Source organism: Myotis brandtii, unplaced genomic scaffold, assembly GCF_000412655.1.
Source record: "Myotis brandtii unplaced genomic scaffold, ASM41265v1 scaffold270, whole genome shotgun sequence".
NCBI lineage: Eukaryota > Metazoa > Chordata > Mammalia > Chiroptera > Vespertilionidae > Myotis > Myotis brandtii.
In genome coordinates, this window is record NW_005360273.1 from 220,402 (window position 1) to 240,651 (window position 20,250).

Consider the following 20,250-nt stretch of genomic DNA (forward strand, 5'->3'; position numbering starts at 1 on the left):
AACTGTGGAAGTCTGATTAGCTCATTAGCACAAGGCTGGAAACACTGATCAATCACTCCTCCCAGACAGCAGTCAACCAAAGACTCAAGGACTTAGGCTTTAAACACCTGAGTTCCCTTGCCTCTTCCTGTGTAAGGGGGAGGATGATTCCGCAGCATAAGTTCTATTCCATTTCCTAGCGTTTCCCAGCAGGATAAAGTCTCTTCCTCGTAGCCAACTCTCTAACACATCTTTTGCTGTCAGTTCCTTATCAAAGTTCCCTAGTTCACGCAAACACACTATATGCACTTGAATCCTTTGCTCAGAATCAGCTTTTGGGGGAACCCAAAACCAAACACTATCTAATTGCCTTCATGCTACAGAAATCCCCTAATCAGCCTTGAGAATTAACAGCGATAGAAAATTCTCTAGGTTTCAAGTACTCCACTCACTGTTTAAGAACTTGAGTCATAAAAACTCCCATCCCTATCGATCCTTTCTCTGTCTCCCTCCACCATCTAGAAAAAGATCACTTTCTTCTCCATGGTCCCCTGTTAAGTCCTCCAGGACTATTTTTTTTACAACTATATATATTCTGGTCCTAAAAATAGTCTGATTTTTAGGCCTTCAGGATCCTGCCTGTCAATCCCCAGACCTCCTTTGGTTCATCAATATTTTCCAGGATACTAAAGAGTTTATGGCTCCTCAAGTTGTGGTGCGACAGGATGACTTGCTTTGAACTTGATTCTTTTTCTATGGAATATAACCTGGCAACATGAATGAAAGCCATGTTGTGCTGCTCAATTACATTCATCTTGTGGTCAGCTCAAATTCCCAGAACCTCTGTAGGATTTGTTGTGAAATAAGGGCTCCCTTAAATGGTGATATTCAAAATATTTAACAAACCCTTATGATAAGGGCCCCAACCAATCACAGCAAACATAATTGGGGCTTTTGGGAGTAAAGCCCCAGAGATTTTGCTGAGCTAGTTGAGCCAGTTATTAACACTCCAGTTTCTGGACGGTGAAGAACCCAGGGAATCAAGGAGTGAGAAAGATGGGGAACACTGGAGGGTCTCGGGATAGCAGCTATTCATCAAGGGAAGGGAAGCATTCAAAGTTGTAACAGCCGGTATAGCAAGTGCCAGTGTGGACCAGCTTACTATCAGTCTTGCTCCTTTACCGGATTTCTCCTTTGCAGAATACAACCTATTCCCCACATACCTGGGGCCTTGTACTTTCTGAAGTTGATGTTGGCCAGAACAAAGTGGATGACAGTTGGGCAATCCTTGTCCATATCAGAGTTCTTGGGTTTAAAGACATAGCACTCCTTTAGTCCTTCTCGATCAAACACATTAGGGTCGATCTTGGGGAAGGGGAGCTTGTTCATTTTAGCCCACTTTTCTGCAAGCAGAAGTTCCTATGGAAGAGAGGGAAAGATGCATTTGGGAAGTTTCGGTCTTCATTTGTTCGGCTGATCTGGCCATCATTCAATATTCACTAGGTGTGTACTATGTGCTAGCACTGTGCTTCTCGCTAAGACAAACCAGGACCCTCCTCCCAGGAAGCTCATCAATCTCAAAAACCTTAAAAGCACTCCGTGAACAACCTCAGTCCTGTTATGTTAATTCTTGGTTCACGGCTAGCTCCATAGGAGGCATTGGAAATTTTATGAGTGAGCTGAACTGAATGAAATTATATAGATGTAATTGTTACAAGAGAAAAAAATAGTATGGATTCTGGGCATTTATAAGCCCTGTGAATGTTTTTTAACCCTCAGGAGTCAATGAACCTGTTACTGAATTTTTACCTATATCATCTACACACAACTAATAATAATTAATAAATGTTATATATGCAAAAATATTTTACCTATGTCATTTCCACACAACAAATGATCATAACTTTTATATATAAAAAAATAGTTGAGCTATTCTGCTTGACTTTTTTGGCAGTTTGTATTTTTTTTTTTTTGGAGGGGGCGTGGTTGTTTCTGTTTATGACAACAAGTTGAGCTTCTGGCCATGTTATCATTACATGCGCAGTGGCCAAGCGTGGGCGGTACAGAGGTACCAGGAGCGGGGAGGACTGTGCGATTGTTTTCACACGCTAGGCTCCCTTCCTGGGGAGAGGATTAGCCCTCCCCACCAGAATGAGAAGACAATTGGGACAGAGCCACAGCAGCTGATCTGCAGCTGCAGACACGGAACGTGACCAAGAAATACGCATTTGTTGTCGGCCACTAAGATTTTCAGTTTCTTTCTGCATCGAGGCTGACTAAGGCAATGAGTAAGCACACACACATAATATTACATTTAAACTGGAGAATATAAATCAACACGGAGAGGTGCAGCGAACAGAACTTATTTCTATTTATATCAGCTTACGGGGGAGTGGGACAAGTCAGAAACAGGCGCTGGGGCCAGATTGTCTGAGTTCAAGTGCGAGCGATGGGACCTTGGGCACATTTCTGAATGTTTCCACACTCACTACCCTCAAATATAAAATAAGGATGGTTATAATAGTACATATCTCATAAGATTGCTATTAGAATTCTTTGAGGGCTGAAGTATGCAGTGATACTCCGCTAATGGTACAATGGAGATCATAAATGACAACAACCAAACAACCAAACAAACAGGGACCAGGCTATCCACTCTCCCTGAAATCATGGGCTCCCAAACCCACTGCATGTATATCTCACCTCTTCCTTATCTCTCTGCATCTCATTTCATAGCCTATAAAATAAAGTTAATGCTATTACCTTTCTCCGGATTGCTGTGAGGAGTAACTAAGCTAATGTATTTTTAAAACTTCAGTAATTTCTATTTTTAAAAAGTACTTTAGGTTTTAAAAAAATATATGTTTATTGATTTCAGAGAGGAAGGGAGAGGGAACGATAGAGATAAACATCAATGATGAGAGAGAATCATTGATCAGTTGCCTCCTGCATGCCCCCTACTAGGGATCGAGCCCGAAACCTGGGCATGTGCCCTTGACCTGGGACGCTCTATCCACTGAGCCAAATCACCTGGGGCAGAAAAGAAGTACTTTAAAATAGCACCTTAAATTTAGAGAAAAATATCCTTTTCATTGGATTGTCACTGTTCTTGATGCTTGTGGAATGTCATGAATTTAAAAATTCTTCCTGAAAACCACTCACAAAGAAATAAACATATGGGAGAACAAAAGATTTAATATTAAATCTTATATTCAAGCATTAAAGTACATTAAAGCATTTGTTTCATAAATTACTCAACTAAATACAGAGCGAGCAAAAGTAGGTTTATAGTTGTTCATACGGAAAATAATACAATCATTAAACAATAACACAAGAATAAACTGTGTTTCACATACTCACAACTGGAAACCTACTTTTGCCCACTCCTATTTGATTCTATTTCACTGAAAATCCCATGCACATTAACACTTCCTTGCTTGAAACTTGAGAAAACTTTTATCACTGACTCCTTTTCCCCACTCAGTTGAATTACTCAGCTTGTTGCTTCTTATCTAGCGCTGGTATTCATTCAAGACTCTTCAACATCAAAATAAAAGCAAAAGTTCACAGTGTGGATCAATTGCGTGAGACCAACGAGAAAAAAGAGCTTTCCAGTGTTTACAAACATGACTCAAGAGGGTGACCAAGGATGTGTGGATGTGTGGAGAAAGAGGAAAGGGGGAATTGAATGAGGTAAAAGGCCAGGCTATTTTTAGATAGATATTTCACGCTGGAATTCGGAAGTGATGGAAACTTTCCCTTTCCTTATATGATCCTGATGTGGAAGCGATTAAAACCAGTGACTATAAAGATTACAGGATGGAAAAACCATCTCCTCTAGGATGTCTCATTTCTCTGCTTGTAAAGACAGAAACAATGACACAGACTATGAGTGGAGCAGATGAGTTTGAAAAGAAAGCAGTGAGCAAAGAAATTGTGGCTCCACAAATTAGAGCGATATGCCAGAACTGTGTTCTAGGATAACTATCCATCTTGGTTGTTACTCGACACCTCAGATGCTTCAGATTTCCAGAGATTAATTCATGGGAAATTTACATAGTACTAACTGAAATTATTTTCTGTGGAGATAACAATTTGATAGTATCCTTCAGAGTAATACTCTGTAAAATGTTTGTGCTCATTTTTGAGAATTAATAAAACATCTTGAAAGACAGAAGACAATCTAAATAACAGAAATATAATTAAACTATCGTATGAATGGGATATTTTTATTTTACCTATTTATAAATAAGAAATATATTTATATCTATTATTATAAATTAGCTTTTCTTTATATGAAATGAGTATTTTCTCTATGCAAACCTAGGATATGCACTTTCTAAGATGTTTCTCATTATTTTAAAGCAATTTTTAGATTAGGGAAAGTTATGAAGTGTACATATGTAAATACATTTACAGAATCTTTAAAAATTATTGAAGCAACTAACATAAGATACAAAAGGTAAAAACTATAATTTAGAAGTCATTATCCTATGTTTTTTGCCATTCTCATTTCTAATAAAAGGACGCTGGTATTAGGATCCAAGAGCTTTGTAAAGCAACATGCATGAAAATAATTTTCTATGTCTAATTGTGTGTAGAATTTACATAACATTTTGCAGTTCTCCTTAGTTCTTCTTCACTAAGAGGTTACAGGCAGGGGAAGGGTGGGTGGGTAGGAAGAGATCAACCAAAGAACTTGTATGCATATATGTGTAACCTATGGACACTGACAACAGGATGGTGAAGGCCTGGGGCGGGGTGGGGGGGCACCTAGAAGAGGTCAATGGGGGGAAAAGGGGGACATATGTAATACTTCTTTCATTTTGTGAAGACTGGCTCAAATTTTCCTTCCTTCTCTCTTCACGTTCTCCTTCTCTCACTGCCTCTTTCTTTTCTTTTCTCCCTCCTTCTTTCCTTTTATTTTTAAGAGAATGAACTCATTGTTCTGGATCCTGTTCATTAAGCATTTAAAAGAGCACTGAAAAACTGAGCTAGATATATGGCAACATAATGTACAATAACATAATTTACAGCACAATAACTCTAATCTATTACTCTCTATAAAATTTAGTAAAGTGAAAGGGGAAAATATCTAGTTGCAAGCTCTGAATTCTCCTATCTTCCTTACTTGTTTCTCAAAAGATCCAAAGGTGTTTTGTTTTGTTTTTCTCATTTCACAATCTGATTATTTTGTAGATAAAGACCCTGGCTTACATTCATGGCCAACATTAAAGGATAATCCTATTAGAATAATTCCTGAATGGACCCTAATGGTAAGCTAAATTTGCATGGCATATATCTAACTTATTAAATGTTTAACAAAAAGAAATGACAAAGTGAAACACAGAGCTGCTTTTTAAAAAATCAAATAATAAGAGTATTACTGAGATTCACCAGGCTCTTTATATCTGAACTATTTATTAGGGTGTGTGTCTACTAATCTAAAAAAAAATAGTATTATTGACATTGATGTCATCAACTTTCAAAGCCAGTTACAATAAGATATAATAAATAAAATGGTTGCCTTTACCAAAAGCCAAGATATCCATCATTTTCTATCTCCCTGACAAGATCTGAAAATTATACTTATGAAATGCTAATAATAGTAGCTGTGAAATAAAGTTAATGGTTCTAATATTTTGCCTAGCATTTATGGTTTGCTTTTTAAAAAATATGTTTATTGATTTCAGAGAGAAAGGGAGAGGGAGAGAGAGAGAGAAACATCAATGATGACAGAGAATCATTGATTGGCTGCCTCCTGCATGCCTCCCACTGGGGATCGAGCTAGCAACCTGGGCATGTACCCTGACCGGGAATTGAACCATGACCTCCTGGTTCATAGGTTGATGCTCAACCACTAAGCCACACTAGCCGGGCTATGGTTTGCTTTTTTTTTAAAATTACAAATGATATTCATATTTCAGTCTCAAAAATAGAAAATTATTCATGATTTAGTCACCTTAATAAAATCATATTGCATATGTCCAGTTATTACATTGGAATTTCTCCCCTCCTTCCAAAAGACTTTATGTATATTTCTCAACAATTTCTAAACCTTATTAATTATATCTAAAAAGTAAAGCATTGTTAAATAAATTTTTGCATATTCACAATAGAAATATCATGCTGTGTTTATAACGTTTAAAATTTTTTTACTGGCATGGGAAAAGAATTCCTGATATAATTTTAAGTAGAAAGAAGCAGTGTGAAAAGCTATATGATCTTGGTGCTCACACACACACATAATAATAAGAGGGACTAAAAGAAAATGCCAAAATATCAGCAGCTGTTGTTTACAAATAGCACAAGCACTTGAGATATATTCTAAATTTCCAAATTTTTTACAATGAGCACATATCCTTCTTAATTAGAAATAATGAATCAAAGTACAGTTACAAACTAACAAACTACAGCCGTTCTTTTTAGAGATATAAAACTATATTCTAAAACTTTCTTCCAATTTTCCCAACACCATTTATTGAATAGACTATCTTTACCTTATTGTATGTTCTTGCCTCCTTTGTCAAATATTAATTGACCATAAAGACGTGGGTTTATTTCTGGGCTCTCTATTGTATTGTGAACACAGATTATGTATTATGGAATTGTATACCTGTAACCTGTATAATTTTATTAATCAATGTTACCCCAATAAATTCAATAAAACCATAAAATAAAAATAAATAACACTTTCTTTCAACAGCAGCTCTTAGAAGTGGCGGAACTCTGATTTACATATAAAATGATGGCACTGACATTCTTAAACTCCCATAAGTGATATGAATAATAGTTATTTATCCCCAGAACTGGCTTCTAAGCTGTCGTCTCAGAATCATCTACTGAAATTTACCTCCCACTGCTGCTCAGGGCAGCCTGCTCTTGGTTTTCATAGTCACCCACTCTGGCGTGGTGCCTCATTAGCATATGCTTGGAGTACAGTGAAGCCTTCTTAATCTTAATCTTTTGCCCTCCACTCCCCATTCTCAGATTAATCATCCTATAATTCCAATTTCATGGAGTCATTTTTCTGCTGGAAACCCTTCACTGAGTCTCTCTTTTCTATCATCCAATTTTAAATTCTCCCCTAACGCCCTTCTAATGGGAGGTTTATCTCTATCACTTCTAATTAGCTCATGCCCAGGTTCTCCGATGTGCTCATTGCCATCTCTGTACCATCTCTGTGACTTTTCCAACCTGTTCCATTTATTTCCCTGCTCATCTACTCTGATGCACACCAATGTATTCTTATACAAATCTCTTATCAATGGACTTCATGCATATTTCTCATCAATTTCTAAACCTTATTAATTATATCTAAAAAAATAAAGCACTGTTAAATACTTATGTAAACCCAAATAACTATTTTACAGTAAGTTTCTTGGTTTCCTTCAAAATGTATGTTATGTATAAAATTCTCCCCCCACCCCCAAAGCTAAAATGTTATGGAGATCAAGAACCATGTTTTACCATTGACTGCGGAATACAGAGCAGAAACAAATACAAGTGCAGTGTGTACAGAGGCAACTGGTGATGGGAAAAAGCATTCAGTTCTCATTGTGGAGCCTTGCAGTTGGGTCCAGCTTGACCACTTCTTACTTAGCACTTCCCCAGGCAGGTCCTGGGCTAGGCTTTTTATTTAATTTATGGGTGTGAAGAGATCACTTATCTCACTAATCCTTATCTACTTGGCTGAATACTACTAACTGGCTCAAGACATAATCTGAAAGCATTTTAAAAATATGAGATTTTATAAATATTAGAGAGTTATAACCATTATTAGTCTTGAGAGCAGTTTAATCATAGTATAATAGAAAGGAAACCAAGTGTCAGAGGACAAAGGTTATCACTGACTTCCTGATTCAAGATCATGGACCATTTCACTTCATCTTCATGAGTTTCCATTTCCTAATCTATCAAATGTAGATGACCTCCATCTCTCTTACAGCATTTCATTCATTCACCCCCCCAAAAAATGTTTCCTATATATTTTGGCTGGCTTTTATAAGGCAATTAGGACAAAATACACAATTAAAAAACACACAAATAGTGTTGAGTACCCATGGAGTTCACAGACAGTGGAAGCAACACACACATACATCTATATATATAAAAGCCTAATATGCAAAGTGTCCCCTTGAGAGTTCAACCGACCAGTTCGATTGCTCGCTATGACGTGTGCTGACCACCAGGGGGCAGCACGGAACGAAGGGAGGTCCCAGCCAGCAGCCAGCAGCCGATAGGAACCCTACCCATGCATGATTTTGTGCACTGGGTCTCTAGTATAAATATATATGTAAATAAACAGACAGTACACCATGAAAACTGCTGTATTCGTAGAATTTACTAAGTGTTTCATTCTGAAGCTGTACCTGTGGAGGTCACGAAAGATAACATTCAAGATGAGTCTGAAGACAGTTTGAGGTGTTTCAGGTGGAAGGAATGGTAACAGTCACGGTCTCACTTGGGTGAGGCTGCAGGGCAGCCCAGCAATCTTTCTCTATTGCCTATTCAGAACTTTTTTTCTCTTTTCTTCACAGAGGCAGACTTTCATTCTCCCCATGCCCCTGGCTTCACTACCCCCATCCTCTCATTCTACAAAGATAACTAATTCCTATCAAAGTTAGAAGTCATCAGATGAGTAGTTTCTTAACTTCCTTTCTCCATGGCCAACTACAAACCTCCTTCCACAGCCATTATTTCCTCCCTTCCCTCTTGCTCCAATATGGATGTTTTCATACTACTTTCCACCTGGATTTTTACATCTCCTCACCCCTGTAACCTTCTCTGGGACATGACCCTATTGTATACGTCATCTCTCCATTCTTCAATAACATCTTCATTAATGACTCCCAGCCATCCGCATGCTCAAGTCTTTTCTATTAACAACCCAATCCTCCACACACAAATACTTTTCCTGTTCTCCAGATACAGTCCATCTTCTTCTTCCTGGATAGTCTATAGAACTGTCTCTATTTTCTTAATTTCCACTCATCCCTCAAGTTACAGCAGTATGATTTGTGCGCTCACAACCCTATTGAAACTTCTCTTGGCCAGTTCACCAAGAACTTCCTTGTTGAATATCTGCAGTTGGTTTTCATAACATTACTCCCTTCCTTGGTCTGCCTCCTTTTCCCCTGATATTGTTGTTGAATCTTCAAGATACTATTTTATGTTCTCTTATCTTCTCACAGAATACATGGTTTTAATTATCTTTTTCCTGCTAATTCCCAAATCTCAGCCTAATTTGCTTCTTGAACTTCAGATATATTGCATCATTCTTGTCCTGCTCAGGACTATGAATTTTAATGTGGGTGAAGGGGTATCATTAAAAAGTTCTTTTAAGCAGGAGAGGGATTGAGTACTCCTAACAATAGGCTAATGAGATAAGAAATTGGAATCAAGAGGATCAAGATAGTCACAAGGCATGCAAAGGAATCTACACTAATAAAAGAGAAACATGCAAATTGGTGTCACTCTGCTACAGCCACCAACCAATCAGGATGAGTATGCAAATTAACCCAAAAAAAGATGGCGATTAATTTGCATATGCAGGCACGGAGTGAAGACTGAAGATGACTGAAGACTGAAGACAACTGAAGACTGAAGAGGCTTGGCTTCTCCACTGCAGCCAGACCAAAGGCCTGAGTCCTGGCCCAGGTGCCGAAAGAAAACCGGTACCGGCAGCCAGGGGAAGGAAGGCCTATTGCATGAATCTTCGTGCAACAGGCCTCTAGTGTGGTAGATAATAGAATGCTACATAAATTCTTCTTACCTTGAATGGAGGGCTAGAGTCACTTGGCCTTGCAGAAAAGTCAAAGGAGATGATGAGATCGACTCCCCTCTGAGGCCTCAGAATCAAGGGGTAAGGCAGGTTAAATGTGAGGCCACTGTCCACTATATGAATCTTTTTACTTTTGACATCCAGAGGCTCATATATTTGCTCAAATTCATCAGGATCTTTTAAAAGGAAAAAAAGAAAGAATGAATTAAACAACCATTTAACATTACTTAGGGTATAAAAATAATTTATTATATAAACACGTAAGATAGAATTCCATATGGCTAGGCTTTGGAGACAAACAGAGCTGGGCATGACTCCAACTTCAGCAATTAATAAATTAATGATTGTCTTTAGCTCTTAGTTTCTTCATCTGTAACATCAGGGTAAAAGAATCTATCCAATAAGTTGTTGGGGGATTAAGTAAGATAATGCATGGAAAGTACATTGTTCAGGCCTTGGTATTAATTCTAAGCTGTGCAGCATGATCCCTCTATTAGCATTACATGGGTCTTTACTGGTTTAAACACAGTACCTCATACATTATCTTATTTAAGTCTTAGTACAGATGTGTGAGGTAGAGGAAATCTATAAATAGAAGACAGAACAAATTAATCTCTCAAGTGATACAACTGGGGAGTGGCAGAGTCTGAATGGGTATTACACTGCACCTCTCCAGGTGATGCGAGTTCAAGAAAATAATCCTCTTTTACATCCAAGATTACATTTGAGAGAAAATCATTACTAGTATGTGGACCAATTCCCAACTCTGGCATGTAGCTAAACACCATGGTTCCAACCTCTAGATAAATTGACAGAAAGGTATGTTTCAAAGCATATAGTTTTGCAAAATATTACCAGATATTCTATAAACAAAATAAGAATTCCATGATCAAGCAGGTTTGAGAAATATAAGATTCGACAGCTTAAAGTAATGGGCAATTATATTGTGTGTCCCCTGTTCTCCTTACTATACCTTGGACTTAGAGCACTTTTAAAAAAATGAAGATGCTACTTAATCCTCACATAGGTACCACTATTATTTCTATTTTGTAAGTGACTTGGAATAAAACGTGAAGATGGTTGCATTCTCCCTAACCTGCAGTTCCATCAGGACCAAGGTTGTTGGGTTTTAGTTTTACTCTACGTTCCTATCATTGTTTACTGAGGCTGATGCTAAGTAACTGCTCAAGATTGTCCAGCCAATAAATAGCCCAGCCAGATCCCAATGTAAGTCAGTCTGCCTTTAAAGTGCTATACACAAGGCCCTTTTATTTTATTTTATTTTTTTAAATATATTTTTATTGATTTTTTACAGAGAGGAAGGGAGAGAGATAGAGAGTTAGAAACATCGATGAGAGAGAAACATCGATCAGCCACCTCCTGCACATCTCCTACTGGGGATGTGCCCGCAACTCAGGTACATGCCCTTGACCGGAATCGAACCCGGGACCTTTCAGTCCGCAGGCCGACGCTCTATCCACTGAGCCAAACCGGTTTCGGCCACAAGGCCCTTTTAAGTAGAACTTCTCAAACTCATTAGAGTATCCCATTGCACTGTGAAGAAGGGGATGAAGTTGTTAGTTTTTCCAAATTTATTTGAACTTGAACCCCATTTATATATAACATCTGCTAAAATGTCATGGAGCGTTTAAAAATGCCACTATGGAAGGATATCCTCCCATAATTCAAAACATACATGGTTTTCAAACCTGAAATGAGTTCATCTGTTTTTTGGATAGGTATGGAAACACGCTATGTTTTATAATTATGACTGTTTCCTTACAGTGGGTCAGCCGTGAACATTTCCGAAGGTCATTTTGTAAATATATCACACAGATTCCATTTAGGATGCACAAATATTTGGAAGTTTGTGTTTTGAACTCTGGCCTGAATGAACTCGTGTCTCAATTTCTTATTCCAGATGGTGTATGTCAAAGTAAATAGGGTAAACACAAAAGTAAACAGAGAAGAAGTCATGTAACTAATGGACAGTTCCTCCAGAATTAGTTTCCACCCGTATACAACTATTTTGAAGTAAACAAATGAGGGGGTTTTATCATCTTGTTTTCAAAAGATTGTCTGCAAGGTGTAGAAATAGGGACAAAAATAAGGCACTAATTTTCCTCATTATAGGTTAAAAGATGGTTTTAATTCTAAGATGCCCATATTTTAATTGGTACAAAAAATCTTAAGGTAAACGAAAATATAAGATTTTCCCAACATAATATATAGACTAGATAAAAATATCAATTCTCTTTTTGCATAGTGGGGAGTGTAAAAATAAAAAAAAGTATGGTATTTTAACTGTATAATACATAGGAGTTTTAATAAAACTTATATGAACCAAGATGATTACAGTTTATGTTAAATCCTTTAACTTTTCATCCCATACACATGGTAATCTTAAAATGTAAAGTAACTGGAGAGAGATAAACAGGGTACATCTTAGTAAGGGCATTGCCTGAAATATCACTTTTGAATTCAACAAATTCAGTCTAAAATGCAGTCATTTTTAGCAATGTTAGTCTGTATATAATGAATTTGAATAAACTTGACACTGACTGATCTGGATTTCTGATTAAAATCAATATGTTATGTACATTTTTTTTTCAAATAGATAAATGCAAACTGAGTGAAATAGAATTTTAACAAGAGACACTCTAAGGAATAAAACGTAAAGTTCTTTCCAAAGATCATGAATTTAAAACAACTTTAGATTAAAACATTTCAAAATATCTCAACAAATTTGAAATTCAAACTTAACTGAGAATGCTATATTTCATCTAGCAACCCTAGGGTTTGTATTGAAGGTATATATAACCAGACATTGATGCCATAAACATAACACAAGGTATAGTAAGTTCTACTCCTCTTGTTTAAATAACACTTCTGAATCTACATAAAAAATTGTCAAACTCCCAGGAAGTTGTTAAAATGTGGAGTGCAGAAGTGCAGAAGGCAAGCGTGCTGTGCAAACCACAGAGGAGCCAGGCTGGGTGATGCGATCACAGCAATAACGTAAAACAGATGTAATAAAGTACACACAGAGGAAACGTCCATTTTTACATCAGCAAGACAATGACTAATAAAACCGAGGGCCAGGGGGAAGGGAGTGTAGCAGAAGGGAAAGGCTTTGAGGAATGTCAAGAGGCCTGTCTCCACTCTAGCTCCGCTGAGTCATTTTAGGCAAAGATGAGAACTATCTTCTGTAATCTTCCTTTACTGTGGAGTAAAAATTACTTAAGAATCTTTTTAGGGAGTCTAAATACTCTACAAAGCTAAGTTTATTTGAAAGCCCATCATCATTCATCCATAAAGCCTACGTTTCTGAAGAAGACACATTTAACTGATGTTATAATGGAAATGAATATAATCAGGTGTCACAACTTAAAAAAATAATGTCACGGATTGTAAGGTCAGGTATGTTTTTATTTGGGGGGGGGGGTTGGATGAATTTAAAAATAGACACTGACTTTATCACAAATCGACTTTCATTCTACTGTACAGGAAAGGGTTTGGATTGAAGGTATATAACCAGACATAACCTATTATCTGAGACTTTAATGCCATAAACATAACACAAGGTATAGTAAGTTCTACTCCTCTTGTTTAAATAACAGAGGTAACTTTTCTTTTTGCAATTTCCATTATGCTCAAGCAACGCACAGGAACCGCACTACCAAAACAACATCGAAAGCCTTGTTCTAATTCTATTGTATAGGGATGATGCTTAAACAAAGAGTAGTAGAAAGTTTTTGGGAAAAATACCATTGACATTTTTATAGCATCCAGTCAATGTCCTTAGGCAGAAATGACTGAGAAATGACATTTGGGTGGTTAAATGAAAATGATGGTGTGATGAAGTAGAAAAATTTAAGATGATAGGATCATTATGAGAAAGATTATTAGTATTGATTAGTCACCAAGGTAAATTTAACTTTTAATTTGAAACATGGATGCACAGAAGAGTAAAAAGAATTATTCTTGGGATTTGGCTGAGAGTGAGTGGCTTCTTGCCAGCTGGCCTTAAGAAAGTTAACTAACGTTTCTGAGAACAGAGGGCCTGACGGGCACTGCAGACTGGCAAACTTCACTCCACACCACCCACTGCATCTCATGTATGACTGCCCTGTTCTGGAGAGTCAGGCTCAGGACCAAGGTTACCAGACTCCCTTACAGCTCCAGTCTGAATCTGCTGAGACTGGTCGCTGGCCAAGGAGAAACACCCACGTGAGATTTGAGGAAGGAAATGAGACAGAGGTTATGTTTCTGCTTTTTCTATTGCCAGGCACAGTTGTGGGGGCGTTTGTTTTAACCTTTCATTCCAAACACATGGTTATCCTAAAACGTGGAAATATCCAGAGCAAGATAAACAGGGTCTCTCTTAGTAAGGGCATTGCCTGAAGAAGCACTTTTCAATTCAGTAAGTTCAGTCTAAAATGCAATTGGTTGTTGTTGTTGTTTTTGAAACAACATAAGCATTCTTATTAAATGTATTGGGGTGACATTGGTTAATGAAATTGTAGAGATTTCAAGTGTACAATCCTATGATATATCATCTGAATATTGCATTGTTTACCAAGAAAGTCAAAAATCTCCTCCCATCATTTTTAGCAATGTTGGTCTGTAAATAATGCATTTGAATAAGCTCGACACTGACCAAACTGGGGTTATTCTGATGTGTTTTTGAAATCATTTTTGGAAGCTCCGTCTGGAGCTTGTTCTTCCAAGCCTGGGAACAATTTTGTAAACATCTAATTTCCTGCTTTAAGCCCCTTTCAGTTAAACAAGGGAGTGGGGTTCCTGTTTTCTGTGAGTGAAACTTGACCAATAGAGAGAAGATCTAAGGTCTGTCTCAATATTTCAATGAAAATGTTCTATGCTGACATGACTATTCTACTTCCTGTCCAATGTATTTTTCTGAAAATAAAAGCCAACACAACAACAGTTATTTGAAGCCCTACACATACTAAATGCATGTTTTTGTAACTGTCTAAACCAGTTTCTCAACCTTGGCTGCACATTAGAATCACCTGGGAATCTTTTTAAAATCCTGATTTCTGGGCCTCATTCCAGAATAATGGAAGGAAGATCTCCTGAATTAGCTTCCACGGGTTACATTTTCTGTACTTACCTGTTACAGCTGCATCCAATTCATCTTCCTCCCAGGACTCCTGAGAGTCAAAGTCTCTGAAAGGAGACAGGGGGTAGGATGTATTGAGATTCAAGCCCAACATGAAGTTATGCACCTTCCCAGCACGTCCTTCTCTGGTATTGAATAGTGTTGAGTCACTCATCAAGGCCATTATCATACGCTGGACCCAACTTGCTTGATTATCATTTTGATATTCCTCTTCAGCATCTTCAGCTTCAGTACCTAAGGAAAAAGAGAGCACCGTTATACAGATTACAAAATTCATTTTTTAAATCATCTTTGGGCAACTGAATGTCAAAATTAACAGTGAAGCTCTATGGCTTTTGATTTAACAAATGTTTCTTTGCATAAATTAATACACTAAATATTTCAGTTAACTATTTTGGTCCTTAAATTGTTCTTGCTTTACCCTTTACCTATAGTTAGTCTAAGATTGCATTGTTGACAGTGTCACGTGGTCTAATCTTAGATTTTTTAGGCAAACTTTCCTTCTTTCTCCCCTTCCCCTGTCCTTTTCTCTCTCTTTTTTTTTTTTTTTTTTGCCTTATTTACACAAACACACAACACACACACAGGGAAAATCCACAGTACCTTATTGTCTTTATTTCCTAAGTTTCCTTCTCTCTCCTGTTTAGTAAACTTTCAGAAATCATGTAAACTGAACACAGACAACGGAAGGATTCAACATATATTTCCTGCTCAATAAACACCCTTATAAAATGTCATTTCATCGCTACTTATAGAGTTTGGCTTTTAAAACTCTGTAATTTAAACACATGCTTTAAAATGTTTTAAAATTCTGCAATCTTCCCAAAGAAGCGGCTTTTCGTCACTTTTTCCTTAAAACCTATGTATACATCACTACTACTGGGAAGCTATGTTGGGTAGTTACTTAGAACATTGGCTCCATAGTCAGACTGCCTAGATTCTCCCCTGTTTCCTAGTTAGTTAACCTTTCTCAGCCTTCATTTCCTCAACAGAAAACTCTGTAGTGTTGTTGTGAGGATTAACTGAGTTAGTGCATTCATGTAAATTCCTTAGTAAAGTGCCTGGCCTGCATTCAATTTTTAATAAACACTATTTAGTAGTAGAAATAGTGGTAGTAGCAGCAGAAGCAACAGAATAATTATCCGTGTCAATATTATTCATTCACAATCCAAATTTGAGAACACTTTATGGTACAGTGTGATTCCCACCTGCCTAAATCCCTTTTGCTCAGATTTCTGGGAACTCTGTATATAAACATACACAAAACTCTCTCTCTCTCTCTCTCTCTCTCTCTCTGTGTGTGTGTGTGTGTGTGTGTGTGTGTGTGTGTGTGTTTTGAGAGAAAAGAGAATCTATGCTCAAACTTCATAATTTCCAATAAATGTTAACTAAACACACATAAGCCACAATAAATATTGTTTTTTTTATTTTCACAAAGATTAGCTTAACTGTACCGAGTAAATGAAGTGATCTTTCAGGAACCAATCCAGATGACTACATATTCACTAAAAAACAAACATACTCTTTTCTACTCCTACATTTTTCTAATGCCAAGTATGATGAATAAAATCTTTTGCTAGAGCAAATCAGGCTTCAAAATTAATGATTTGTATCTCTAGGTACACAGGATATGAATAAGATATTCAATTATTTTCCAAAGATTTGGAGCTGCTCCATCATCATCATCATCGCTATTATATTTATGAGATAAATTCCACTTCTGTAATAGCAGAGGGTCTCCTTTCCTTGTGATATATGTGGAAATGGCATCATTTGTGGCACAACTCCAGCAGTCAACAGATAAATGACATCCATTGCTTACTAGCTATTTCTATTTGTTGCCTTTTACAACTTAAAGCCCTTTGTATGCATTTTCTGATTTGATGATTACAACAATTCTATGAGAGCAAGTAAAAGTGATGCCAGCATAGGTTTAAAGAAACTAACGTTGAAAAATGCCTAAAGACCTTACTCAAAATCATATGAATAAAAAATGAAGGAGCTTCAAGAGAATGAAAAGAAAGCCATTGACTGGGAGAAAATATTTTCAAAAGATACATCTGATGAAGGACTATTATCCAAAATATATTTAAGACCAACTTCCCAATTTAAAAATGGGCAAAAGACCTCAGTAGAAAATATACAGATGGCAAGTAAGCATATGAGAAGATGCTCCACATCATATGTCATCAGGGAAATGCAAACTAAAGCAACAAGGAGATAACCTACATATTTATTGAAAATGCCCAAATCCAAAATACTAACAGTACTGAATGCTGCACCGATGTTGAGCAACAGAAACACTCATTCATTACTGGTGGGAATGCAAAATGGTACAGTCACTAAAGATAGTAGTTTGAAAGTTTCTTACAAAACTAAATTATACTTCTATCATATGATCCAGCAATTACGCTTCTTGGTTTTTACCCAAAGGAGCTGAAAACTTACATCCACACAAAAATTTGAATATGGATATTTATAGCATCTTTATTCATAATTGCCCAAACTTGGAAGTGACCAAGATATTCTTCAGCAGATGAGTGGATAAACTGCGGTACATCCAGACAGTGAACTATCATTCAGCACTCAAAAGAAATGAGCCATCAAACCATGAGAAGACATGGAGGAAACTTAACTGCATATTACTAAGTGAAAGAAGCCAATATGGAAAGGCTACATAGCGTATGATCCCAAATATATGGCATTCTGGGAAAGACAAACCTAGGAGGATGGTGAAAAGATCAGTGGTTGCCAGCAGGAGTTGGGAATGGGGGGCAGAGGGATGAATAAACAGAGCATAGAGGACTTTCAGGGCAGTGAAGCTACTCTGTATGATGCTATAATGGTTGGTACATGTCATTTTATATTTGTGAAAATATACAGAATATCAAGAGTGAAGCCTAAAGTTTGGACTTTGGGTAGTGATGATGTATCAGTGTAGGTTCATCAACTGTAACAGTTGTACCACTCCAGTATAGAATGTTGATAGTGGGAGAGGCAGTGTGTGTGTGGGAGGGGTGGGGGTGGGGGGAGGTGCAGAGGATATATGGGAACTCTGTACTTTTTACTCAATTTTGCTGTAATTTAAAACTACTCTAAAAAAATAAAGTCTATTTAGAATGAAATAAATGAATATTAAGATCTAATAAAAAAAAATCCTCAAAAACATCCTGAATATCATTCTCCAATCTAGGCTGATACTAAACCAAAGTCATATTCAATTGGTTTTTAAACTTATCAGCCTTAAGATAAGCATCCAGTACTTCAGAGATGATCAAATGTACTGATCCTCCATAGCAATGTAGTACTTAATTAGTGACAAACCATTATTACATCTACTTGATAGTCCCTAAATCATGACATGATTAATTCTAGACATGCTAGGCATATACTCTCTCTCCCCAGTATACTGGCTAGCTCCCTTCATTAAAAGGAAATTCAAAATCAAAAAAATAAATAAAGACCTGAACAACCAAAATAATTAAAATTACCAATATAAAGGAGCAGAATTTAGACTCAGTTCCTTCCAGAGCAGGGTTCTTTCAAATGGGGTTCTTGCCTAATTACCTGAGCTGCCATATATACTTAGGCACATTATTGGCTACATAAGTCAGGAGGACAGTAGGCAAACAGGGACTGAAGCCCAGATTGTACGCCACTGGCCATCTTGTGCCTGGTCAAGAGCTTTGTCTGCCCAAGGAAGGTCTCCTTTTTACATTTTCACAAGAAGCTGCACACTAAGCAAGCTACGGGCCTGTGCAGCTGCATTGCCCAGAGTAGGCACCTCTGATGTGCGCAGACTCATCTTATGAGGAAGTAACAGCCCAGTTATGAAAGAGAATTTTAATTTTAGTGTTAATTCAGCAAGGATAAAACAGGCTCTTCTGTTATCTATGACATGGCAGGTGGAATTCCTTATGTTTTGGACAAGAAAGCACTTAATGCCTTTTAAAATCTGTATTCAGACTGTAATAGGACTTGTTCACCCAGTTGTTATCAAAGCTGCTTAACTTTTGTTTGATGTTTGTTATGTTTTGTTTTTGTACAAATGGTTGTGTCAAACACTTTGTCAAAATATAATAACACTCCATTTTAGCACATTGGCAACAAATATGCTTGATCTTTGCCTTCCCCCTGCCCTCCCTCCATCACTGACTCTCCTGATCCACACCAAGCCAAAAGCTGTCTTGTCAAAATGTAAAGGAACTCATTTATACCACAAAGCAATACATGCAACCAAGAGTTCTCCATAGTTCTACCCAACTTGATCCCTTCCTAAGACACAGAATGTTGGCAATGGGATAAAGGCTCAGGATGGAGTGAGAATATAATTTTTCACGTTATTTAATAATATATTTTTCAAAGATAAAATTTAGATTTTTTTTTTTAAAGCCAGGTAAAGGTGCTCCCAAACCACAATTTCTGTGCTGAAAGCCCAGTTCAATAATCAGATTGAAAACAGAATTTAGTAATTCTAACATCTCAGTTTGTTCCCCATTTGTTCAACTGATAATATTTTTGAGGTTTTAAACAAGAAAGAAGGGATATTTCTGTGTTGCATATGTTATTACACATACAGCATCAATTCTCTCTCTGAATGGAAAGCTACGAGGCTATTGCTCAGTGCCTTAAGCAGAGACTGCCATGAGCACCTGGAGTGACAGGTCAGAGGCAGCATCCTTTCCCCATGGACTTCTGCCAGAGAAGGTCCCAGCACCCTTACCTTTGGGTTCTTGTGATTCATCATCACTATCCGAGCTATCATTGCTCACAATGTGCTTTGCTGTAATATTTTCTGTGGAAAGAAAGCAAAAACAATTGAAGGATTTCAGGTGCCATGACTCACAATTAAATTTACTATATGGGGGCCTGGCTAATGTGGGTCAGTGGTTGAGCATTGACCTATAAACCAGGAGGTCACAGTTCAATTCCCAGTCAGGGCACATGCCCAGTTTGCAGGCCGGATCCCCAGCAGGCTCCAGGAGGCAGCTGATCAATGATTCTCTATCATCATTGATGTTTCTATCTCTCTCTCCCTCTCCCTCTCCCTTCCTCTCTGAAATCACTTAAAATATATAAATTTACCATATGGAAGTAACCTCAGCAAACCCACAGAGTGAGACCTGCTAGATTACTAGAATAAATTTAGATCAATAATTGGCATGAATTTAGATCAATTTTTCATTGGAAATCAAAATTTCCCAGGAGAGGAAAAGTTAATTTAAATTTTATTCATTCATGATTTAAAGGGACGAATTTTTGTTTATCTTAATTCTGACAGAAAGAATAGCTTGATTATAGGAAGCTTCTCATTATACAAAAGTATTTTTTTTCTTCAATCAAA

General features: G+C 37.2%; 1 protein-coding gene across 2 annotated transcripts in view; it reads right to left on the reverse strand.

Moving 5' to 3' along the window:
* The window catches only part of PLA2G4A (phospholipase A2, group IVA (cytosolic, calcium-dependent)), a 135,480-nt gene that overhangs the window by 11,903 nt on the left and 103,327 nt on the right, over nucleotides 1-20,250 (reverse strand). For both annotated transcript variants that reach the window (XM_005868493.2, XM_005868492.2), the window contains 4 exons: nucleotides 19,630-19,701; nucleotides 14,898-15,140; nucleotides 9,755-9,939; nucleotides 1,203-1,398 (listed from right to left, as the gene is read on the reverse strand). In XM_005868493.2, coding sequence (XP_005868555.1) covers nucleotides 1,203-1,398; nucleotides 9,755-9,939; nucleotides 14,898-15,140; nucleotides 19,630-19,701 — 696 coding nt within the window. The remainder of the gene's footprint in view (nucleotides 1-1,202; nucleotides 1,399-9,754; nucleotides 9,940-14,897; nucleotides 15,141-19,629; nucleotides 19,702-20,250) is intronic.